The 25,290-nt window shown below is 51.3% G+C and overlaps 1 protein-coding gene across 5 annotated transcripts in view; it reads left to right on the top strand.

Moving 5' to 3' along the window:
- FOXP4 (forkhead box P4) overlaps positions 1–25,290 on the top strand; it is a 51,942-nt gene that overhangs the window by 13,523 nt on the left and 13,129 nt on the right. For 4 of the 5 annotated variants that reach the window (XM_053602573.1, XM_053602571.1, XM_053602572.1 and 1 more), the window contains exons 2-5: positions 4,870–5,092; positions 18,021–18,116; positions 23,647–23,769; positions 24,306–24,392. In XM_053602573.1, coding sequence (XP_053458548.1) covers positions 4,886–5,092; positions 18,021–18,116; positions 23,647–23,769; positions 24,306–24,392 — 513 coding nt within the window. In that variant the 5' untranslated portion in view covers positions 4,870–4,885. Of the gene's footprint in view, positions 1–4,869; positions 5,093–10,709; positions 10,765–18,020; positions 18,117–23,646; positions 23,770–24,305; positions 24,393–25,290 lie in introns of those variants that run through there. The other variant, XM_053602574.1, reaches the window with a different exon arrangement.

Genomic DNA, 25,290 nt, shown 5'->3' with positions numbered 1-25,290 from the left:
TTCTGGAGTCTGGCCTTCAGCCTCGCCACGTTCTGCTGTCTCCTCGACTAGATTATAGGTTTCCAGAGAGCTGGAAATGATGCCGTCTTGAACTCCAGCTGCCACCGTTGCTCTGGGTATAGGTTACCTATGGTCACACTCCTATGTACGTCCTCCCTGAAGAGCTGGGGCACATCCCCACTCCAGCTACGCAAGTGCCCGAGAGTGCCCGGCGGGACGCGCGCCCGGGGAGCGCGCTGGGGGCTGCCCTGCCGCTCCCCTCCTTCCCTCCCTCCCGGGTAAACTCTGGGCATCCATCAGTCTGTTAATTGCACTAATTAGAGATCGCGGAGGTGTTAATTGGAAAACCCTGGTATTGTGCCTGTTTGGGGAAGAAAACGTCAATAAAAATTAATTGATGAGTTGGCAGGGTGAATGGCGCAGGTTCGTGGTGAGGCGCAGGGTGTCGTGGCAAATGTTACGGCTCAGATTAAGCGATTGTTAATTAAAAAGCTACGGTAATTAATGCTCGCTACGCCATATGGGCCCGTGAAAAGGCACAAAAGGTTTCTCCCCGTGTGGGGCGCCCTCTTTTCCCCTACCCCGAAATCACCTCAGCCCTTGGGTCTCCCCACCCTCCGTGGCCCCAAGGTTGGTGGAATTCATCACTTCTAGTCTGGGAGCCGACCAGGCAGGCTAGGGGTCCCTCATTGCGCACGGGTCTGCCTGGGTTCTTTGAAGAATCCTCCAGGGAGGCTCCCCCAAATCAGAAGAGGCAGCAGGCCTGCTGAGGCTTTGACCTGGTTTTCTCTCCAAGGCATCTGCGGGAGCCTAGGGGCCTGATTAAGACTCTAGGTGCCTTGGTCCCCCCCCACAATGAACTCTGAGGGATGGTGTAGAAACTGGCTAAATGCAGGGCCTGAGCCCCAGGCAGAAATCCTGAGCCGCCCAAAATAACTCTGCCTCTGATTGGCTCTCCACTGTCCCCAACATGTGGTAGAAGAGGGGTCTGGGAAGTCAGGGGTAGGGGATGAGAACTCCAGTTTTAGCTAATCCTAGAAAAGACCTTACTTCTCATATGGAGGGAGAAAGAGCAGCCCAGTGACTTGGATGTGAGGCAGTGTCTTGCTCAATTCACACAGCTGGGTCTTGAAACCAGGTGGTCCAGTTCTCAGCGCTTCTCCCCTCACTAATTCGGGTGTTCAGTTGCTCTTTGCTGAGGAGCTAGGTGACTGGGGAAGGAGCCTGGATTAGGAGGGTTGAGAAGGTTAGGGAGTGGAGAGTGGAGGGGGCTCTCGGAGGGCTCCCCTTCAGTACCAGAGCAAGCAGCTCAGGTCTATATTGGGTGGAGCCCTTTGGGAAAGAAACCACAGTTGTGACTCTAATGGACCTTCAGTGGACCTTCCCAACAGCCACTGAAATAGTGTGGTTTCATGTCTACTTGCTGGACTAGGGAGTTTTACTCCTAGAGCTCCAAGTCAGAAGAGACCTTCAAGAGCACCTCTCCATGTAGAGATAGAGAAATTGAGGCCCAGAGAAGGAGGAAGGCAAAGGATTCACAGCCTGTTTGTGATCTCCAGTCCCCCGCCTTCTCTCCTAGCCTGGCAGCCAGGCTTTGGGCTCCCACAGACACTAGCTTCTTTTACCATACCTTTGTATGTCTAGGGCACTGATATCAAAGCTTTCCCCCTGCACCCCACCCTATACCTATCTATAGCTGGCTGGACCCCAGGCACCCAGAGCTTGCTCACCCACAGTGCAGGGAACACCCCAGTGCCATTGCAACACTATGAAAAGATGAGCAGGAGGCGTGAGGCTGCAGATGCTTATCCTTGGAGGGCAGGTGTCCCAGGCCAGAGGTGAACCCAGAGAGGGCTTGGGAGTGCCTGTCCCTCAGGTTTAGGGGTGTGTTGGTGGGCGGGCAGGATCCGTGGAAGGAGGTGTATGGGTGTATGTCATCAGTGAAGGCCTGGGAGGGGGGTGGAGTATGCCACAAGGGAATTAATGCCATTCGGTACACCCTGCGGAAATGACTTTTCAAATGCATATAATCTCAAGCATGCAAATGAGAGGCTTGCTTCACCCTGTTTAATATGAATGATCAGCCCTTGAATAGCTATTATTACACAGCACATTGCAGCAATTACGTTGTTCACTGGGTATCGGTTTTGCACCACCACCACCACCCCCAAAAAAAGCAAAGGAAAAGAAAGGGATGCCTCTGCTTGCATACTCCTTCCTTTTTTCAAACTTGGTGTCTGATCTACAACTTTATGGTATCCCTGTGTGTTGAAAGGGAGGCACTCTCCCTCACTCCCAGGAAGTAACTGCCAGCTTCTCTTTCCTTTCTCCTGTGAGTGCGTACACCCTTGATGCTCTGGTCTTTGTCCACTAGGGCCCAGGAGTTGTCAGATCTCAGAGAAGGTAGACTTGGAATCAGGGTGGGCAGCTGCTCTCCGCCCCCAGCAGGGCTGGGGTTGCTGTCTCCTCATACCTCTCATGTAGAGGAGGCCCAAGTGGGGGAAGGTGCTTCTGTTGGTTTACAGGGTGGGTGATTTGTGGGTAGAAGGGCTCCAGGATGGGTGGTTTGGGAGGAGAAGAGGCTGGAGCCCTGTGCTCTGACAGGTAGAGGATGGTGCCCACCCCATTCATCATTTTGCAGCCACTAGCCCTCAGGCTGACAGGGCCATTAAGGCCTGAGACCAAGTGCTCAATCTCTTCGGAACAGTCATTCCCTGCCTGCCTGTACCCAAGCCCTGCTCTCAGAACCCAGGAGTGGAGTGGTAGCTGAGGTGCAGACAGAGCAAGCCTTTGGGAACACACAGGGAAATTCATGAACACAGGAACCCAGGAAGCCACACAGATTCATGGGGACAGATACACCTGGAATCCCCAGGAGCAGTGATGTGGCTCCCCATGGACCCTTAGCAGCTGTCTGTCCCCGCCTCATACCCTCTCACTCTTCCTCTCTGCTCCAGCAAGGATAAAAGCTGAGCAAATGGCCCAGCAGCGTGAGAGAAAAGAGTTCTTAGGGAATGAAAGGAGAGAATTCGGGGGAGTAGGAGGCAGATACTTCTGGGAGCCACTGCCTTGGGGAAGGAACTAAACCTGCTAGACCCTTACCCACCAATTGAGTCAGGGAGGCCGTGTGGTTATAGGGTCTCCCTAGGCCACAAGGGATCAAGCAGGAGGAGCACACTGACTGGCTTCCATGGGCCTTGCTGGCCACTCTTACCCCTTGCTGATCTCTGTGGGCCAAGTCCTTTGCCTCTCTGAGTTGCCTGATCTTTATCCTTACAACTAGGGTAGGTGGAGAAGGAGCTTGTCAATATTGGGGGCTTGTTGTGTCAGGTACCTTACATACGCTGTTTTATTTACTCAAAGGATTCAAGAGGCTGGGATTAAATATATAATAGTGAGCCCTCCATATTTGTGGGTTCCACATCTATGCATTTAACCAACCACAAACTAAAAATACTGTATAGTACTTTGCAGAACCCACCTATGCAGAGACACAGTTATATCCATGGGTTCCACAGGCCTGTTTTGAGACTTGAACTTTCTCGGATTATGGTTTCCAAGAGGGGGTCCTGGAACCTCCCTGTGGATATGGAGAAACATTGTACTACTACAGACAAGGAAATGGAGGTGTAGGAAGCTTAAGATATGTGGAAAGTCAGTGGTGGATTACAAACATTGCCTATTTGACAGAAATCTCTATTTCTCTCAAGGGACTGTAGCTCTGGGGATAGTTGGGGATGCCCCCAAAATTTGAGAACAGCCTTGCATAAACCACCCTCATCTTCATCACAGTCTGTGTATGAGCCCCCGAGGTAGTGGAACCTTGTGAAGAAGCTCGGGCCTCCTCTTCCTCCTCCTTATTGCTCTTGACTGCCCTAATCACACCCTCTCTTGCTAGAGATGTTTCAGCCACTCCTTGAGAGGTATTTTCAGGGTGGGTGAGGGACGATCCAGACCTTGACTCTTTGCTTTGGGTAAGTAATCCAACTCTCTGGACCCTCAGTTTATCCTACTGGAAAGTTGTGTGATAACTATCTCCTACAGTTCTTGTGAGAGGACTTGCAGTACCTGTAGAGAGTGAGCAAATATTATTGAGGGTCTACTTTTGGTCAGGCACTGACTGGGCTGAAGGCTTTAAAATGGAAGATGGAAAGTGAGACCAGGGCTTCCTTCATTGTACGCCTCCCTCCCCTCTGAGTATCTGGCTCCCCAGTAGGTCCTGGGCCACTAGTAGCCATTTAAATGGTAGAACAAACATTGATTAGGGCCTTTTGTGACCTGGGGAAGGAGTTCCTGCCCTGGGGAACAAACAAAATTCATTACAGGTGAAGGGGAAGGGCAGCATTGCGGTGGGTCCCTAGTGAATAACTCTTCTGCCTTTGCCTCCTTGTATAGGACCTCCCCACACCTCACCCCACCCCCTACCAGCCGATTCTTTGGCATTCTGACCAGAAGGGAGAGCCCAGAACAAGTTTAGGACCCTGATGGGCAGTGCCAGGACTTTGTCCCTTCCTCTCCCTAGCCCAGGTCTCTTGGAAGTTAAGAAAATATGGGGGAGGAGGCATGGGAGGTCTCACCTTCAGTCTGGAGCTGCTGCTTACCTAGGCCTAGGGGAGGGGTGACATTGGGAGGGGCCAGACCCCCCCAAGGGAGAGGACAGCCTGTGGAAAGTTAAGTAGACACCATGGGATGGGTGATAGGGGCGAGGGAAGTGAGGTGTCCAGTGATGAGGAGAGATGCCCCAGGACTGGGGATGGGATGGGGGTGAGGGAAGTGGATATCCAGTGGTGGTTGTATTGTTAAGGGACTTTAGTTGCTACCTGTCCAGCTTCGAGCCTCAGCTTTTCCCTCATTTTCCCCTTCCTTCAGGTCCTGCTAGAGCGACATGATGGTGGAGTCCGCCTCGGAGACAATCAGGTCGGCTCCGTCTGGTCAGAATGGCGTGGGTAGCCTCTCCGGTCAAGCTGATGGTGGTGGCAGTGGCGGGGCCCCAGGTACAGCCGCAGGTGGCACAGGCAGGGACATGGCCACTGGTGCAGACAGCAATGGTGAGATGAGCCCTACGGAGCTGCTGCACTTCCAGCAGCAACAGGTAGGAGCTGGTGCCCGTCCTGGGCATCTGGAGAGGGAGGAGGGGGACGCCAGGCTTCATCCCACTCTACCCTGGTCCCTTGGGCACTGCTGCTTCCAGCCAGACAGTCTTGCTTTACTTTACAGTAAAGCAAGTTTTTTTCTAAACTGCCCAGCCTCAAGCTCTCCTTCAGTGCCCTGCCATTCTGTGGCCACTTTGAACCTGGGGTAATGCAGCATTTTCAAGAGAGAAGTAGGACTGGGTTAGGAGGTGGGCTGAGATTGTGGAGCTTGGAACAACCCCAGAAATGCCTTAAAAAGAGATAGGTGCCTGGACAGCAGGCTTGAGAGTCTACATGTTGGATGGATGGGCTCCTCTGCCCTTGGCCTGCACTTTCCAGCTAGGAAACTGGCTAAATTAACAGGGTTGAGAACAGCACAGGGGTGTTTTCACTTTATTTATATTGTAAAACATTTCCATCTCCAAGTCTGCCTGGGCCCCAAATCCAAGCTGTGAAGATACTAAGCTTTCAGTACATTAGCAGTGGTTCTCAACCTTCCTAATGCCAAGATATGTTTTCACTGTTACCAAGGGGTCGCGACCCACAGGTTGAGAACCGCTGCATTAGAGGCTGAAGCAGTTGGGAGAAGGCCAAGGGAGGTAGGCAAAGGCAGGGCTCCATTCTTAGGGCTTCAGACTAGGAACTCCTGGCTGTGTCCCTCTATCCTCCTCCACCCCTGTCATCCCCGCTCTGAAGTACAGAATTCAGGAGTTCAAGCCCAGCTTCTCTGAGATCTAGAAGCACAAGGTTAGGGAACCTAGTTAAGTGATGACAGAGCAGGGGCCCCAGGTCCTGGCCCCACCCAGGGGAAAAGGGAGAATCACGCTTGACAAGTTCAGGAGAACTGGCCCAGCCAGCCCTGGCCTTGGGATTCTCTCTCCCTTATTTGACTATACTCCTGGAATCACTGCTGCTGGCTCTGGCCCTTGGGGGCTCTGCTGGGAACACAGGAAAGCAGGGTCCTGCATGTATATCATTGTCCACTATCCCACCCCTGCCTCATGTACACAGATGTCTGTACCCCCCTCCCCTCCTGTTCTCCTCCAAGGCACTGGAGGCTCCTCCCCCATACCCATTCCATAACACCTAAGGGGCCCTTTCCCACCACACTCCTGGAGCCAGAGATCAAATGGAAGCAGCACCATCAAAAGCCCAGCACCCCTGCACTCAGCTGGTCAGCCATCACTAAAGCAGGAATTTAAGAAAGCCGATCCAAGTCCCACCAGCACCTTAGCAGTAGTGTGACCTTGGCCAAGTCAAGGGCCTCCATAAGCCCTGGCCTCCTGGGTACCTAAAGTACTGCTAGTATCATATCCACTTTGGATGTGCAACCCCTCCATACACTGACTTGTCAATGTGATGAACAGAATTGTGATCTTCAAAAATCACTTCCTTTTGCTAAGAGTGGAGACTAGAGCAGGAGGGGCCTGCCTCCTAACCCCAGAGAGATAGTCCTTGGGAGTTTGCTGCCATCTCCCAAGCCTTCCTAAGCAGGTTTTTTGGGGAAGTGACCCACAGAGTTTGTGCCCTCTGCTGGAGACAGAAGGTCAAAGGACAAAATCCTACCCTTTATCAAAATAATAGCAAAACATACCCCACCAGAAGTCTCCAAGGCCACCCATTTTGTATGGCCAGCTCTTCTCCTCTTGTGCCTCTATCCAGGCAGAGCTATGAAAAATTTATAATGTGGCAGAGGTGGGGGAGCACTAGAAGTAGAAAGTTCCTTTTTAAAAAATTACTTACAGTGAAGAGTGAACACAAATCTCTGGATAACTGGGGAGATGTTTGGGGTGGAGAGAGAGAACTGTCTGTACTGATCAGGTTTCTTGGTTCTGTGTTGCACATGAGCCATGTTTTCCCATCCGTATTCCACGTTCCAATTATTCCTGTTTGTTTTGGGGAATATCCCGAAGTCCTGGAAAATCCTATATCTGTTTCACAAATAAACTGGGGTGGGGATTTGAAGCAGGCAGAAGACTGTTTTATCCATTTGGGCTCACTATGGGCACAGTGCCCAGGGCCAAGGAACATATTTGAGACTTAAAAAAGGTTTTGTTAGCTCCAAACTATGAAAAGAACCTTGCAAAATTAAAATTAAATATTGTCAATTAAAAGTTCGTGGGCCATCCCTCCATCCCCATTATATGAATAAGGTTATGGGGGGGGGCTTCAAGGGTAACATTTTCTTGTACCCCCAACAACAGATGTTCCTACTTAAACAAGTATGGGAAAGAGAGCCTGGCCCTTTGGGTTCTTCTCTCTCAACTCCAACCCGGAAGCCCATAAAGGACAAACACAAGCCTTTCATCTGTTTGGTACTTTGGGTCTTTCATGTAGACCGTGTCATTCATTTACCTCACCATTCCTGGAATATTGATAGTAGTATTTTACAATCTACTGTAGATCATTGATCTATAATGATAGTAGTACAGCTCATCTGTGAGCTATGATACCGCAGCACTCAACCCCTGGGCAGAAAGGCTGCAGTGAGGCTGGGTGCCGTGGCTCTTGCCTGTTATCCCAGTACTCTGGAAGGCAGAGGATCGCTTGAGGCCAACAGTTTAAGACTAACCTGAACAAGAGCAAGACCCTGTCTCTATAAAAAATAGGAAAATTAGCTGGATGTAGTGGCATGTACTTGTAGTTCCAGCTACTCAGGAGGCTGAGGCAGGAGGATTGCTTGGAGTTTAAGGATTGCCAGGAGTTTAAGCGTTGCAGTGAGCTATAATGACGCCATTATACTCTAGCTGGAGAGACAGAGCAAGACTCTGTCTCAAAAGGAAACAAAAAGAAGGCCAGGCTTGGTAGCTCATACCTATAATCCTAGCACTCGGAGAGGCCAAGGTGGATGGATCACCTGAGCTCGGAAGTTCAAGACCAGCCTGAACAAAGTAAGACCATGTCTCTACTAAAAATAGAAAAACTAGCCTGTGGGGCATTGTTGGGGGGAGGGGTGTCTTAGTCCTAGCTATTCAGGAGGCTGAGACAAGAGGATTGCTTGAGCCCAAGAGTTTGAGGTTACTGTGAGCTATGATATCACAGCACTCAACCCCTGGGCAAGAGGGTGAGACTCTGTCTCGAAAAAGAAAACAAAAAAGACTGCAGCAAAACCCCAGTCTCTCAGTTCCTGGTCTAGGTTGCTCAGCGCAGCCTCTTCCTTTATTTATTTTTTTTTAAAGTCAGAGTCTCACGTTTAGGCCCTTGGTAGAGTGGCGTGGCATCATAGCTCACAGCAACCTCAAACTCCTGGGTTCAAGTGATTCTCTTGGTTTAGCCTACCAAGTAGCTGGGGCTACAGGTGCCTGCCACAAAGCTCAGGTTGATCTTGAACTCTGAGCTCAAGTAATCCACCCACTTAGGCCTCCCAGAGTGCTAGGATTATAGGCATGAGCCAGCCGCCTCATTTTTGCTCTGTGCCACTTAAAAGTTCTTATGGGAAATGGAGGGGGCAAGGCCTTAAATGTAGTAGGTGCTAAATAAATGTCTGTAGGTAAATAATACCACTTCATTCCCAACCTAAAAGGACTCTTAAAATGGTACAAAAAAAAAAAAAAAAAAGGCAAGCACTGCCCACTGGCCCCAATGAGCTGCTGTAGCACCAACGGTGAACTCTTTAGGAAGGAGCTGGGAGAAGGTCTGTAGACCATGCGTGTCCTGTCTTCCTTGTGCCCTCCTTGGTCTCCAGGCCTCTCTCCCTTTGTTCATCTCTCTCTCCAGCCCTTTCCTTCTGCTGTCGGTAAACAAGCCCTGGGAGTAAGGAGTTGATAGAGGAGAAAGAGATAAACAGGGCAAGTCAGAAGTCAGGTCTGTGACAGGACTTTAGGCTGAAACAAACAATGCTGAAGAGGGTGGCCACGTCACTTTGGACGGAGAGCAGGTGCTTGTTTCCATGTAACAAGCAGGCTGCGAGCTTGTTTAAACAGAGGCTTGGGGGTGACCTGGTGTGGCTGCCATGCCAGGTCTGACTAGACAGAGGGGGTCCTTGGCTGGCTACCCCATTTCGGCATCAGGGTCCCCATTTCCAGCTCCCTCTTCCCAGCCTCCTCCTCTGTCCTAGAGGCTTTCACCATGTCTGCAGTTTCACCCCCATGGAGAATCTGCCCTTAGAAGTTCAGAGAGTATGCTAGGCCTAGAACATTCAGTCATTCAGCAAACATGCCTTGAGCCTTCTCTTGCACCTGGCACTATACTGGCCAGCTGGAGGTGGTGATGCCTATCAGCTGTTAAAGAATACCCTGACTATAGGCAACCACTGCCCGTCAGTCCCCCTCCTTCCCCAAGGCAAATGCTTCTGCAGCATTGCCCCACTGCTAAGTTTTCTCCTATATGATGGTTCTTCTTTGAAGGTTGCTCTTGTATTTTATCTGATTTTGCTTGTATAAAAATGTTCCCAGTGCATGGGGGTATCCCCAGGGACCCCACAAATACCCTCTGGACTCTGTGATGGGGGCAATGAGGCCTGGGGAAATCATGCACCAGATTTTGGGAGGGGAAGCCGTGGGGACTAGTCTGGGGACACTGGCCAGAAAGAGCTGGACTTGGGGCCAGGAGAGCTGAGCCGAGTGGGGCGGGGCAAGCAGAGCTGCTAAGGCAGCTCTCAAAGGCGTCCTGGGCCTCTGGAGCGCCACTCCCATTGTCCATGGGTTGCAGGGGTGACAGGTCAGTGAGGGTCACAGGAGGGTTGCCTAGCGTCTGGGAACTCCCACTGTAGTTGCTATGGCAACTGGGCCAAATCCCACCCTGTTCACATCCTGTGAGGAGATTCAAAAGGGTTGGGGGCTCTGCACATTAATAGGCTTTTATCTTACCCCCCTTCTAAGAGATGGGGGGGTGGTCAGGGAGTTGGAGGAGGGGAGAAGAAGAATGGAAGAGACTTTTCTTTCCTTTTCCTCCCCCATCTGGCCCTCCTCTGCCCTAGCTACTTGGAGGGATGGTGGGGGTAGCAGGGGAGTATTCAGAGGGGAATTAGCCTCCATCTCCCCCCACAACACTCACACACACTGTCGATGGTTGTCTTCAGCCTTCAACTCTGGGGCCCATTTCTCTTTAGGACTCCAACTCTCATGCCCTGGTTGTACAGTTTCCTGTCTGACCCCACACCTTTGGGATTCTCCTTTTCCTTCTGGAGAATGAGCCCCTCCTCAGGAGGTATTGGGGGCCTGGTGGAAGACAGAGACTTGGGGTCTGACCTCCCCAGAGAAGAGGCTTAGGGACTGCACAGAGTTCATGCCAGCTGCTGGAGAAGGCATAGACACTGCTCTTCCCTCCTTGGCCTGGTCATAGTGAGAGGAGGGCAGGGCTGGGGAGAGGGCCTTAACCATCTGCCTTCATGCATGCCTCCGGGGGCACTGTAAGCCAAAGGCTGCCCTGTTTGTATATTGGAAATTTCCCCTAGGACAGAGTTGTAATATGAGGGGAGAGGAAAGGGCCAGGGTGGTGGGGAGGGACCTCCAGAGCCCAGTTGTCTTAGGACTAAGAACGAGCCAGCCCACTCTACCAGCAGGAAAGCCTCCTAACTTCCCTCCTTATAAGGAATTCTGAGAGCCCTTTCCCCCCCACATCCCCTTTTTATTGCAGAGTTCTTGTCCCTGTTGATTAGGACTTTGGGGACCGAGAGAAGCATTTGGGGAAGGTAGGTGCATGTTCTTTCTTCAAAGGATAGAGGATTTTGAGCAGAACTTGGCAGGCAACCCTCAGTGGGTGAGCTAGTCCCCCCACCCCAGGAGTGCCTTTATTCTGAGAAGCCCCAGCAGGAGTCCTCAGAAAAGAATTGGAAGATTGCAAGCCCCCTTTGCCTCACTCTAAATCCTATACTTACAGCCCCTTGCAGAAGTGGCTAGAGAGAAGCGGCTCAGAACTCAGACCCTCAGAATAGACCCATTTCCGGAGACCTCCACAAATACGGGCTGGCGGGTAGGCAGTATGTGTGTCTGGGAACCATCTCTAAAACACCACCAGGAGTGAGGGACTGGATTGCCGCCACTGCTCTTAGCTACCACTGTGATTTGGTTCCTTACAGAAGGCCAGACCTTTCCTTCCAGGCACCCAGGACTCCAGGCTATGCTTGTCATGGCAGCCTTGCAGAGCTGACTTTGGCCCAGAGGAGCTGGAGAGGCTGTGGGCTGCACGGTCACAGGCAGTGGGCCAAAGCTAGCCTCTGCTGGTACGAAGCCCACCTGGCTTGAGAGCCAGTGGCTCGGGGAAGGTAGAGAATGAAGGAGCCCTTGGAAGGAACCCAGTCCCTTTTCTATACTGCTGGGCCTATTGTTAATTCTTACATCCCTGAGGCCAGGGTCTAGTTCCCTGCTGAGAGGAAGCATTTTTCAGGCCCTAGGTGAGGAGTGGATCCTGAAACCAAGAGCCTTGTGCCCAGAATGTGAGCCTCCCACCCATGTGGGCCTGTCTGTGTCTTGCTGGTTTTCATTTTAATGTTTCTAATTTGAGAATGCTACAATGTCATTTTTATGAGGTTGGTGTAAAAAAAATTTACAGCCTTTTCCAAAAAGCTTTTTTTTTTCCCCAGGGGAAAAGGTGTAGGATCACTTCGGGGGTTTTATGGTCTCCTCTCCCCACCCTCTTTGTCCCCATTCTCTGTGTAATTTCATTTTTATGGCTCTTTGCTGAAGGACAAAACCTGACTGGTCAAGAACATGCCTCTCCCCAGATCATTTCCCTCAGTGGACAGGTCCACTGATCTCTGACCCCTTCTTCCTGTACCCCTTTCCTCCTACCTGGGCTCCAAGGAGTTGCATTCTGAGGGATAAATGAAGAGGTGTTTCCTGTTTAATTCCAAGCAATGAGTACTTATGAGGCACCTGCTGTTTACTAGAAGTGGGTTAGATATCCACCCTCAAAGATTTTATAACTTCCTTCTCAGAGTTCTCTAGCAATTTTTCTTCAAGTATAGAAATAAAAAAAAAAATCATTACTGGGTGGCACCTGTGGCTCAGCGCTGGCCCCATATAACGAGGTTGGTGGGTTCAAACCTGGCCCTGGCCAAACTGCAACAAAAAAATAGCCAGGTGTGGTGGGCGCCTACAGTCCCAGCTACTCGGGAGGCTGAGGCAAGAGAATCACCTAAGCCCAAGAGCTGGAGGTTGCTGTGAGCTGAGACGCCACAGCACTCTACTGAGGGCAACAAATTGAGACTGTCTCCAAAAAAAAACAAACAAACAAAACATTGTCCCTGTGTGGTCTGTCTCCTGCACATCTCTGGAACTTCAACTCAGGCTGTTCTGCTTGGCCACACTGGCCTTTTTAATTCATAATGCACCAACCCTTCCCTACCTCAGGGCCCTTGTCCCATCTGTTATACTTCACCTTGAACACTGTCCCTTGGAAGAGTTGCCTCCTTCTGATGTTAAATGTCTCCTTGGAGAGGCCTTCCTTGGCCACACATCCCAAAGCCAGCCAGCTGTCCTCTGCATAACACCAGTGCCTCAGAGTTTGCTTGTCTCTTTGTCTAATGTCTGTCTCAACCCATCAGAATGTGCACCCCATAAAAGCAAGTATGCTAGGTCCCTAATACCCCTGCAAGGGCCTTAATAACTGCTTGTTAAATTATTGGTAAATTAGACCAGTGTGGTGTTCACACCTGTAATCCTAGCACTCTGGGAGGCCAAGGTGGGTGGGTGGATTGCCTGAGCTCACAGGTTCGAGACCAGCCTGAGCCAGAGCAAGACCTCGTCTCTAAAAATAGCCAGGAATTATGGAGGGCGTCTATAGTACCATCTATTTGGGAGGCTGAGGCAAGAGAATTGCATGAGCCCAAGAGTTTGAGGTTGCCATGAGCTATGACGTCACAGTACTTTACCAAGGGCAACAAAGTGAGACTCTGCCACCCCACCAAAAAAGTTAATTATTAGTAAATTAATAGCAGATCAGGAGGTAAAGGTGATAGACTTTCCTGGGAATGCTTTTCAGTTTTGGAGCAGTGCTGGTGGGGCCAGCACTTTTAAACACTGTTTAGTACCCCCTTCTAAATCCAGCCAGCCCCCAGTAAAAATTAATTATCAAGACAATCTAGATAAGACTGCATCCGATTTTTCCAAAATGAACCAGAGGCAGACAAAAGTTTCGATTTTGTTTATTTAATAGGCTGTCCCTCACCATAACCCAAATTAAACCAGAATTTGCTAGTGCACCCTCCACCCTGCCTGGTCAGCTCTTGCTTCCTCTTCTGATGTAGAGCCCACTTTCAGGCCTGGTGGATTCAGGTTCTGCTTCTGCCACCGTCTCCCTTTGGGCAAGTCACTGCCCCTCTCTGGATCTCCATTTCCTCACCTATATAAGTGAACTAGATCAGTATAAATGCAAATGGATGTGTATATCAAGTTCTTATTTTTTTTTAACTCACTAAATTGATACTATAACCCACCATGGGGTCATGACCAGCTATTTGAAAAACACTGGACCATACTCCAACACTTGCACCTCATCAGTGCTGTGGTCTCTGCACTTTTGCTTCTCATTCTCAACAGCCCTTCAAGTTCGTCTTGATTATCATTTCCCTGCCCTCCTAAACACACAGACCTAGAATCATCCAGCCTGGCAAAAGGACTGGTACACAGCCCTCCATCTGACTTCCCTAGAAAGGATGATCCCTCTTCCACCCTTCACTCCCAACCTCCAGTTCTCAGAAACAGAAATGGGGATGTGGTCCCATCTGAGAGACTCCATTGCCCCAAGTCTTGCTTTTCTTCAGGTAGCAGCTCCCTATTGCCCTCAAAGCTATAGCTACATTCCATCCTTCCCACCCCCTCACACACACACACCCCCAATCTCTGTCACAAGCCATTTGTTCCTAATTGCAGAAATCCTGCTAATGACTTCTGAATGGGGGATGGGGGAGGAGAGTTCAGCTTCATTAACAGACTGGGTTCTTAGGCTCCTGGGGAAAGAGTAGGAAGAGGGTTTGGTTAGCAAGGCCTTCCAGTGGCATCAAGTAAATGACCAGTAAAGATCAGTAATCGTGGCCATAGTTAATGTTCATCCAGAGCCCAGGGGGTGCTAGACAGTGTGCTAAGTACTCTATGCACATTGTGCCGTGTACTCTTAACAGTAATCATGTAAGTTTGAGGTTGTTCAGTTCTTAAGGAGGAAGTAGAGATTCAAAGAGGTAAAGTGACTCTTTATGATGCAGCCAGGGCTCGGTCTGGATCTCTCTTGACCAGAGGCCATGTGCCGAGTTGGTGCTGCCTGCCTTAAAGCAAGGGTAGACCTCATCCCCAAACCACCAAGCCGAGCATTTGGTTTTCAGTCCAAGGGGTGGAGGGAGGAAGAAAATGAGTTTAAGAGGCCAAATGGCTCCCAGTTTTCCGCTCTATCTGAGCCCCTTCTTCCTCTGCCAGGGTTTCCACAACAGCTTCTCCCTGGTGTGGGCATCTATACACTTTTTCTACTTGGGTCATGTTTGGGTACCTCTGGTCCCTAGGGAGGAGATATTGAGCCCACCTTTGTCCTGGAGATTTCTTTTTTGGTCTTCTCCCTCTACTCAACCATCTTCACTTCCCTTTCCCACCCAAAGAATTGAAAGTACGCAGATTAGGGGGAAGGCATTCAAAGGCCTCGCTGCACTCTGTCTGCATGAGATCATGAAGGCCATTCCTTTTGGGGAGAGCTGGGCAGTTAGGTGTCTGGATACTACTACTTCCTAGCTATGGGACTGTGGGCCTCAGTTTCCTTGTCTGTAAAAGAAGAAAACTGCAACGTACTGTACAAAGATGAGCTGTTAAACTCCTTGTCAGTCTTTGCTGGCCTCCTGTATTCAGCCCAGACTAAAGTGAATTTTGTGAGTAGGCATCATACGTCTGCTGTGTCTTGGGGGTGAGGGCCTGCAGCTACCTTGACAACATCTGTGCTTTAAAGGAGGCTCCATCTGGTTGGAGCTGTCAGGGTCAGGGTCCAGGTCCATTAATTCCCTGTCTCTCAGAGGTAATCTACTGGCCCCAGTGCCAGCAGGCATTGTGGACACAGTTGTGTAGCAGAGTGATGGATGCAACCCTCCTTGTCCACCTGGTGAACTCACGTTTCAGGTGGTGATACTCTAGTTAGTGTTGCCACCTCCTCAAGGGAGCCTTCTCAGACTCCCCCAGTCTGAGAAAGCCCTTCTGGGGCCCTGGGGCCCAGCCCTGCTTCTGGCTGACCAGCTCCCATCAGTCTCTGCATAACAGTCTGTCATCACAGAACCATGTTCTGCTTCTCCGAATCCCCTAGCATGGTCCCTAGCATACAGCAGGTATTCACAAATGTAAATGAAGGAGTGGAGAGTGAGAGCGGACCTGTGCAGTGAAGTCAGGGGAGGGATCAGGCCTGAGGTCTTACCTGGTTCTCTTTCCTCTGGCTACCAGGTAGGGTCCTGGGCTAGGTAGGAGGAAGGGGAGGGAAGCCTGGAGGCAGAGGTGGAGTTGGGGAGAGGGGAAGGGCCTGTCACAGGGAAGGAGGTCTCATAGGAATGAGATTGCAAGGCCCTGTCATTTTTTCCTTATAAATCATGTAATTTCATGCTCCAGGAGACCACAAAGTAAGAGAGTCAGTGGGGAGTGGATTCAAGTCCCCTGGGCACTCCCCCATGTACCCCAGGAGACTGAGCAGGGCCTTCTCTCTTGTTTGCCCTGGAAGCCCCTCCTCTACTACCCACCAGGGATCTCCCCACCCTGGCCAGTGCCCCTTTTGGTCCCCTGTGCTGTCCAGCTCCTCTGAGCTATCCTCTTCTGCCAGATTTGCCCCTGGCCTTAGACCCTGTGCATCCCCACCTCCCTCCCTCCACCTTTGGAGAACAAAGAGCATTTGTGGTTAGGTCTGGAGAAGTCCGTAAAGCAAGACGGTAGTGGCAGGGCCTCCGTCCTGATGACCACCTGGCATCCTCTCTGCTTCTCCTGAGTAGATACCATCCTGAGGTGAACCAAATGGGAGCCTCAGGGAGGCTCGGCAGTAGTGGTCACTCGTGTTTGCTCGTGAACTATGAATGTCACATCCCCACCCCCCTTAAAAGGTTTTCCCTTGAAGGTACGTGTGGTGGAATAAGAGACTAGAAGCCCATATGAGAAAAAAACAAAAGTATGTGTGGACCCTACCCAGGCACCCAGGGTGACAGCTTGAGACTTTGTCTCAAAAAAAAAAAAAAAAAAAAAAAAAAAATTGCTGGCTCGGCACCCATAGCACAGTGGTTATGGTGCTGGCCACATGCACCGAGGCTGACAGTTCAAACACAGCTCAGGCCCACTAAACAACAATGACAACAACAACAAAAAAATAGCTGGGTGTGTGGTGGGTGCCTGTAGTCCCAGCTACTTGGGAGGCTGAGGCAAGGGAATCCCTTAAGCCCAAGAGTTTGAGGTTGCTGTGAGCTGTGATGCCACAGCACTCCACCAAGGGCCACATGGTGAGATTCTGTCTCAAAAAAAAATAAAGAAGAATTTGTGTGAACAGATGGTAAGTGAGCCACAAGTGGGCGCATTGTGCCTAATAAGTGCACAGGGCACGAGGCTCTGTGAGGGAGAGGCTGGAGGAAGTGAAGTGGAGAGCTGTTGAGAGATTAATGAGAAGGGAAGGGAGTGAACACTTTCCGAATGCCAACTAGGTGCCAGGCACTGGTCCTTTAATGCCCCCAGTAATTTGGAGATGGATAGTGTCCTAGTTTTGCAGAAAAGGAGCCTGAAGTTCAGAGAGATGGAGTAACTTGCCTAAGGTCACAGCTGGTAAGCCAGACAGCTGGGATTCAAACCCAGGTCTGCCTACTGGCAGAGCTCCATGTCAAGGGCCTGGGCAGAACTGTGCCTCTCAAGGGGATCTTGAGGAACCTGGAAGAAGACAGGTTTTGTGCTCCTGGAATGTGGATTCACCATAGGTCCCACATCCCCTGCCTATGAACCCTACACTGACCCAGAGTGAGGGGATTGAGTGTTCAACTGGCCATATAGAGAGTTTCCTAAGCCTCCCTAACCCCTCACTTTCCTACTAGACCTCTCATCGCCTGTGGGCCTACCTCCTGGGCCCCCTGACTCCTTGACTATCATGTTGACCTGCTGGGGCTGCTCCTTCTGCAAACTATGTACTTCCCACTCCCAAGAACCCTCCAGCTCAGAGTCCAGTCTGAGCCACCACGTCCTCTGAGCCCAGACCACAGTGCTCCATGCATCTCTGCCAATAGTTTGGACATCCTTCAGGACTTGATTGAATTCCACCAGGGCCACAGTGCCTTGCACCTACATTTCTTGAACTTAGCCATGCAATGCTCAGACCCTGTGCCACTGCCTCTGCCCTCATTCCCCCCACCTGTGTGCTCTAACTCCACAGCAGACTCTATTCCTTTAGCCCCAGACTGACCACTCATTAGAGCAGATGGTCTCGGAGCAGGCTTCCTGGGCTCAAACCTGACTCTTGACACCTCTGAGCTATATGATGTTGAACAAACTTCTCAATCTCCTGGACACTGAGTTTCCTCATCTGCAAAATTGAGGTCAATAATCCCTACCTCACAGCCTTACAAAGAGGGATTAAGTAAGCTATTGTCTGTAAAGTGCCTGACACATACTGGCACATAGTAGATACTCAACAGTAGTACCAGTACCCCAAATCTACCCTACATACTCTTCTGGAGTCATTTTGACCTTTGGCTCTTGTGTTTACTGTCCCCATTGAGTCCTAAGGAAAACCTCATTGAGTCTCAGGATGAGTCCCTATAGGCTGTGATCCCTGAACCCCAGCAACTCTTCTCTTACCTCTGTCTTTGCCCCAGCTCACTTGGATTCATGACCCTTTCATCAAGACCTTCCAACTTACTCAGAGCTCCTCCCCATTGCCACCCCAAATTCTCCCTGAGTCCTGGATCCCACCCAGGGCCGTTGCTGAGGCAGCAGCAGCACTGACTCAGCCCCTGTCTTGCAGGCTCTCCAGGTGGCCAGGCAGTTCCTGTTGCAGCAGGCCTCAGGCCTGAGCTCCCCGGGGAACAATGACAGCAAACAGTCTGCCTCTGCTGTGCAGGTGAGAAGGAGGGCATCCTGCTGGCTGGGCTGGGCTGGGCTCAGGCCAGGTCTGGAGGGGTGGGCCTGGCTCAGAGGAAGGGCAGGGACCCCTTGGACTGCTCTTGCCAGCCCCCAATGCCAAAAAGTGGGCATCTTTCCAGAAGGAAATTCAGTCCCTGCAAGGGGTGGACTTTCCCTGTCTCCACCTGATCTGCAGGGCCTTCCCCTAGCTCATTCTCTCTTTGTCTCTGTCACTCAAAGTTTTTTCTGTCTGCTGCTCCCACTGTCTCTTTGTACCTTTTCACTGTTTCCTCCCCTGCCTCTTTCCCTCAGGGTCTCTCTCAGTCACTTCTGTTTCTGTGTCTCTGTGGGTTACCCTGTCTGTCCCTCTCTGTTTCCATGTCTTGGTCTCAGCCCCTCCTGGTTGCTACAATCCGTCACCTGGTCTCCCCCTTATCACTCCCTCACTGACTCTGTCCCAGTCTCTCTACATTTCCTGTCTCTTAGTGTCTCTCTGTCTCTTTTGTTTTTCTTTACACAATCTGCCCTTTTTTCCCCTTCCCCCCACTTGCCAGCCCATCTGGCTGGCTGGGGGAGGGGAGATCTGTAGGAAGTGAAGGGGGCTGAAGGGGGGGGCAGGCCTTCTGTTTACCTTTTGTGTCACAAAGAACTTGGGAGAATTGCAGTCTGAGTCTGGGTTGGGTCACAACTCAGGCAGCCCACATCCCTCCCCCTCCACCAATAGCCCAGCACCCTCACTCCCCACCCACTCCACAGCAGCTTGGAAGCTTGGGACTGGAGAGAGGATTAAGCAGAGCTTTGGAAGGAAGTTTATCTAAGGGAGGAAGGGTAAGAGGTGCCTGCACAGAGACCCCAAGCCAGAGGCACTCTGGAGTCTGAGTCTGGGGTCAAGTGCTGAGGGAAGTGAGGAGGGTGAGGTGGGGTGCAGGTGCTCAGAGAGGGACCCAGAACCTGGCTTTGTCCTGGGGGAGATTCCAGTGCTCTGACAAAGTGTCTAGGTTTTATATAAAATGAGTTTATGTTCAGAAATTGCTTTGGAAAAGTTCAAGGTGCCAGATAGATGTGCGGCCTCCGCAGTAGCCCTCTTAAAATTCTTGAGCCTAATGAGACAACCCTCAGAGGGGAAGAGTTGGGCAAAGAGGGGTAGACAAAATCTGGAAAATCAATAAAGGAAGAGTGGAAAGTTCTGAAACCCACCAGAATGATATAAAAGGTCCTAATACCCATGTGGTACCAGGATTGGTTCTCTTTGGACAAGTTACCCTCTCGTATACTCTCTGGGTCTAAAGTGGCCCTTGGGCTACTTCTCTGAATCCTCCCCACCCTGCGCCTAGCCTGGTGACCCCTTCTAAGAATAAGGAGGAGAAGGCTGGGCAATAGGAATGTTCCCCCAACCCAGGAAGGGCCTGCTGACCCAAGACAGGAGGGAGCTTGGTGGTAGTCCGAGGGGCCGAGTCAGGCATAAAGACCTTCTAGCAAGGTATCAGAAGTAGGATGTCTGAAGCACGTAAGGATCAATACTTGATTCTTTTCTCAGGCCTCTCTCTCCTTACCTTCTTTCCTCCCCAAAATTGATAAATTGGTTCATTCATTCAACAATTCCAAGTACTTCCTAAACTAACAACTGACATTTACAGAGCACTTATCATGAGGCACGCACCAAGCACTTTACAAGTATTATCTCATCCTGTGGGATAGGTGGTGCTATTAGCCCCATCTTGCAGTGAAGAAACTGGGGCCTAGGTGAAGAGATGAAGGAACTTGTCCAAAGTTACACTGCTAATACAGGGCAGAGCCCAGATTTGAACCCTAACAACTAGCTCCAGAACTCACACTTGTAATCACTACATTCTGATGCTCCTTTGCACTTAGCACAGGGGTGGACACCAATAGTTCCCAGGAACAGCAGCCCAGGCAATGGCTCCCTGGGTATCAGGGAGATGGGGGTTCCAAGGCATATCTGAGCTTCCCCAGGAGCCTGCAGCCTGACTGTCAATCCCTCTCTTTCTCTTCCAACTCTGGATACTTTCCTCGCTTTCTACCTCTACCCCTAAGTTTACAATCTTCAAGAAGGTGGTATCTCTGTCCCCAGGCAGGGACCAGGGCCTAGAAGTATTTTTTCTGTGACTGCAAGGCCAGTGAGGGGGATAGAGGAGGGCCAGCCTCCTCACCCAAGTGGAAAAGTGTATTTTCTTGACTTGGAGCTTGAGTCAAATGGGCAATGAAGGGAGACCAATGGCAGCCCCTTTCCCAGCGCTCCATACAGCATGCTGCTGCTCTGCTTCCCAACAGGACTGCCTACCCATGTACTTCCCAGCCACAGTCTCCACCACTGTCCTCCAGGACCAGCTTCAGAAGAATTCCTAAAACCATGTCAGGTCTCCAGCTCCAGCCTAGTAAGGTTGTCTGGCTATGTACAGGCCTGGGCCCCAGAAGAAAGAGGTCCAGCAGGGAAGGCAGTATAGGTGGCTGGGGATGGGGAGGTGGCTAGGGCCAGGCCTCTTGACTCTGCCTGTCCCCTGTCTGACATTTCCAGAAGTTGTTCTTGCTATCCCAGCACTATCTCTTTTGCCATATGACCAGCCCAGAATTAGTCTGAGGACTTCCTTCTGGTCATTTGCAAGGGAGTTTAACTCAAACCAAATTCCAGATTGATCTCAACACATTGCTCCCCACTCACCCTGGGATTCCAGACCCCATTTGGTGAGTGTGGCACCAAATTATATCCATCCCTAAATAAGCTTCCTTTATGTCAGGCACTGGCCCTGTTCCTTCCCGTCAGGCATTTAGCCGAGCATACTATATTCATAGTGCGTGGAGGGCTCAGGAGCCTGAGCAGGGGTGTCCCTAAGGGAGGGGCTGGGGTAGCTGCCAGCATTTGGCCTGGGCTAACACTGTCAGGGCTTTAGTAAGCAGTTAGCTGCCCGGGCAGCTCTCCAGCTGGTGACTCACGGCCCTCACTGAGTCTTACTAGCTGCAGAATGCCCATCCTTATACATCTCAGCCTGGTGAGGGGTTAGCAGGGACACCAAAGGAACTCCAGCTCAGTTCTAAGAACTCAAGGGGCATGGGGAGTAGGTGAATGAGGTCATCCAGCTTGGGAAATCAGTGTGTGGTAGCTACCACAGTGCGCCTTCCTGATCGCATTGGGCCACCTTGAGATGACCACCAGGTACTTATGGCCTCAAGGCCACATCTGGCCCTCCAGGTCCCCAAGTAACTCTTCAACCAAATCCAGACTCATAGAACAAATCCTTCATGGGATAAATCTTGTATTAAAAGAACTTATTCTGTAAAATTTAGATTTAGTCAAAAGGCTACATTCAAGGATCCAGAAGGCCAAATGTAGCCCCAAGATTGCCAGTTCCCCTCCCTCCTCTGCAGCATCCTCTGCAGGGCTGGCTCTGCAAAGGGGGCTTGGATCTGTACCATTGTCTGTCCCCAATTCCAGGCCCCCTCAGAAAGCAAGGACTGTACACTCCTGTAGCTTGGCTTTCTGGAGACTACTTCCAGGATACAACTGTAGAGAAGGAAGTTGGCCTTTGTAATCTCAGCTTTATTGGTCCCTTGGATACCTCAGCCCCCTGAACGTCCCATTTCCACATGCTCTCCCTGACCCATCTCAACACTGGCTCTAGGTGTGGGGCAGGCAGTGTGGGACCTGGAAACATGGGGAACCATGGAGTACACACATCTGGGCTTGAATCCCTGCCCTGCCACTTAAGGCCACTAGACCTCTCTGATCTCATTGGTAGAAATGGGGAAAGAAGGGTGGTGCCTGTGGCTCAAGGAGAAGGGCGCCGGCCTCATATGCCAAGGGTGGCGGGTTCAAACCCAGCCCCGGCCAAAAAAAAAAAATAAATAAGAAGAAGAAATGGGGAAAGAAGAAACATAACCACTCCCAAGGGCTAATGTGACACACCGCCCCCTGGATTAGAGGTCCATGGGCGCCTTCATTCTCTGGGTATACCCATTACTAAAAAGCTAGGTGTTATGCCTTTCTGGCCCATTTGGACAGAGACAGCCTGGGATAAAGGCATAAGGCCCAGGATGGGACTCTGCTCTAGTTATGGGCGGGCAAGAAGTATTGGGGTGGAGGAGTGGGGTTCTCTGACATCCTTGGATTCACTGTCCCTCCCTGGTTGCTCCTCTACCTGGGGATTTCCTAATTCATGGCTTATGGGGTGGTTCAAGGCTGAGTTCTTCCCGTAGTAAGGATTGGGAAGAAAACCAACTCCTTCTCCCCTGACCCACAGGTAGGGCTGAGCCTGGGGGAGGATCCCCTGGGAACCTAACCTGTCACCACTAGGACAAGTCCCTGCATACTCTTCCCTGGTTGGGCTGGGTCTGTACCCCTCCCTACCTGCCCCAGGGCCAGCAGAGGGGCCTCTGATTTGCTGGAGAAGGCATTTCAATTCAGAGTAAAAAACACTTAGTGACAACCTACTGTGTGCCAGGCACTCTGCCAGGACTTTGGAGAGAGAGAAGATTCCTGTATATGTGAGGCTCACAGAATGGTGGGTGGCAGATAACCCCAACAGGGCACTGTCCTGCTAACGTAGGGCAACAAGACAACATAGTAGCCTAGACCTGCCTGCCCATGACTGTACAAGCCTGGGGGTTTCAGGGGAGGGGGGGTGGGAAAAGAATGATGTCATTGCTTTTCCTTGAACCTTTTCCTGTAGCTGGATTCATTTGGCCTCCTATAGAGGCCTAAGCCAGACCAGGAGAAAGAAAGCTGCTCTACTTTGGGAATCTCGAATATTCCAGCTAGGAGGCATCATCTCTTATAGCCCAATCCCTGTGTTTTCTGTTTAGGGAAAATGACAGCCCAGAGAGGGCAGATGGCTTGCCTCAAGGTCCCAAGGCAAGTTCAGTACAGAGGGAAGAAGAGTAGAAGCCTGCTCTCATAACTCCCTGCTGGCTGTTATTTCCACTTCACCTTAGACAAAATTATGTACACATGCCCACGCACACTCCAGCTCTGAGCCACTGAGTGTGCCATTTAGACAGTTCTACTGCAGAAGGTGATGTTTGTGTGATCGGGGGCAAAAATCCAAGTCCCGGTGTCAGATGGGCCACTTTTAAGTCTTTCCAATGGCTGTAGACTGCCCTCTCAGTGAGTTGCATCTTTCAGGCAGTGGTCTTAGAGTAGACTGAGCAAGATTAAGGAGTACAAACCCTCCAGCTTGGGTTCTGCTGATCAGTCCTGTCCTACGGACAGCGCATCCTGCTATAATAGTGAACCCTTATAAGCACTTGCTGTGCGCCAGGCTCTAAAGCATTAACTTACCAATCCTCATGGGAACCATAAGAGGTAGGCAGTATTACTATTTTCATTTCAGAGACAAGAAAAACAGAGCAGGGAAGTAAGTCACTTTTCTAAAGAGACACAGTCAGGAAGTGCCAGACCCTGAATTTCAACCCAGGCTATCTCACTCAGAGCCACTGTGCCACTCTATGGTGGGGCCCTGGGTGCTGCCTTTCTGTGAGATCAAGGTGACCCGGCTAATGGCTGAATCCTGCAGGTGCCCGTGTCAGTGGCCATGATGTCACCACAGATGCTCACCCCCCAGCAGATGCAGCAGATTCTGTCACCCCCACAGCTGCAAGCCCTGCTCCAGCAGCAGCAAGCCCTCATGCTCCAGCAGGTAAGTCTAGGCTGGGGCAATGAGTCCCTCCTCTGCCTGGCCACCCTCTCTGGGCTCTTTATCCCCATAGCTGAGGGCCAGAGCCAGGAGAAACCTGAGCTCTGGTCAGACTGATCTGCATTCCTCCAGGGCAGCTGGCAGAGGTCAAAGGTCAGACCTCTCCCCCAGCAGTCCTGCCCCCACAGCGCGCCTAGTGTGCCTTCCCTGCTGCCTGCCCCACTTCTGCCTGCTGAACTCCAAGGAAGGGCAAAGTACTGGAACACCCTGGCATCTTGTTCCCACGGCCTACTCAAGAGATCCACCAAGAGCAGGGGTGTTGAGCTGTGGGACGAGCCTCCTCTGCCCTACCCCCTCCTTCTGCACCCAGTCCTGCTCAGGGACCCTCAGAGCTGACTGGGGAGAGAAAACCAATGTCTCCCTACCAGGCCATGTTTCAGTGAAACTCCCCTCTCCTGCCCTCAGGAGCCCACAGGGAGAGGGAATCCACAGTCCCCTGCTGGGTGGTAACCCACTCCCACCCCTGCTTCTCCCTCCAGCTGCAGGAATACTACAAGAAACAGCAAGAGCAGCTTCACCTACAGCTCCTCACCCAGCAGCAGGCTGGCAAACAGCAACCCAAAGAGGTGAGAGGGTCCCACAGCCCCCCCAGGCAGTGGCTGCTTCTGTAGAGCCCATTACCCAGCCCCAGCCCCCTCCTTGCCAGAGGCTGGGAATCCAGAAGTGGTCAGGAGGGAATTGCCTTGTGGGAATAGTAGAGGTAGTCACTATTACAGCAAAACGTTGGGAGAGAAGGAGTGTGGGGATGGGATGGCTCCTCATTCATTCTTTCTCTCCTCACCTTGTGTTGTCTCTGTGCACGTGTGTGTGTGCGTGTGTGTGTGTGTGCACTGTCATTGGTATATGATGCCTGGTGATCCATACTCATGTCCAATTACCTTATGGTCATGCCATCTTTCTGCATACTCGTCCCTTAGTGACCCAGCATTCAGCCTCCAAGCCTTACCCTGAGACTTTTTAGTCCCTCAGTAAACTTCCTCCCCTACATCAGGTGCCCCAACTGTGTCCCATCTTATAATGTCTCACTCCACCCCCTCCACCACCTTACCATGAGGCTCTTTCCAGAGCTCCCTAACCTGTGCCCCCTGCCCCATCTGAGCTTTTGTACCATACCCTGGAGGGCCCTCCCCATGCCCCATTCATAGGCCCCACTCCTACTGCCCAAACCACAACCCTGAGTTCTAAGTCGCCTCTTCCCAAAAGGCTGCCCTGAATGAAGCCCGGGCATTCTCCAGCCCCCACAGCCTGTTTCAACCAGGCTTGTAATTGGTATATTATCTGCCTGCAGGTGTCTAGGCTAGGCTTATCCTCTGGTCGGTTTGTTGAATAACCAGCCCCACACCCTACCCCTGGGGCAGGCAAGCAGAGAAGTCCCTGCCTCCCAAACACCAGAGATATGGCTTGGCTCTCCAGGCTCAGAAAAGACTTGCTGACAGCCTGACTTGTCAGTGCCTGTGTGAAGGA

This window comes from Nycticebus coucang, chromosome 9 (genome assembly GCF_027406575.1).
Source record: "Nycticebus coucang isolate mNycCou1 chromosome 9, mNycCou1.pri, whole genome shotgun sequence".
Classification (NCBI taxonomy): domain Eukaryota; kingdom Metazoa; phylum Chordata; class Mammalia; order Primates; family Lorisidae; genus Nycticebus; species Nycticebus coucang.
This window is presented reverse-complemented; position numbering and strand designations above follow the sequence as displayed.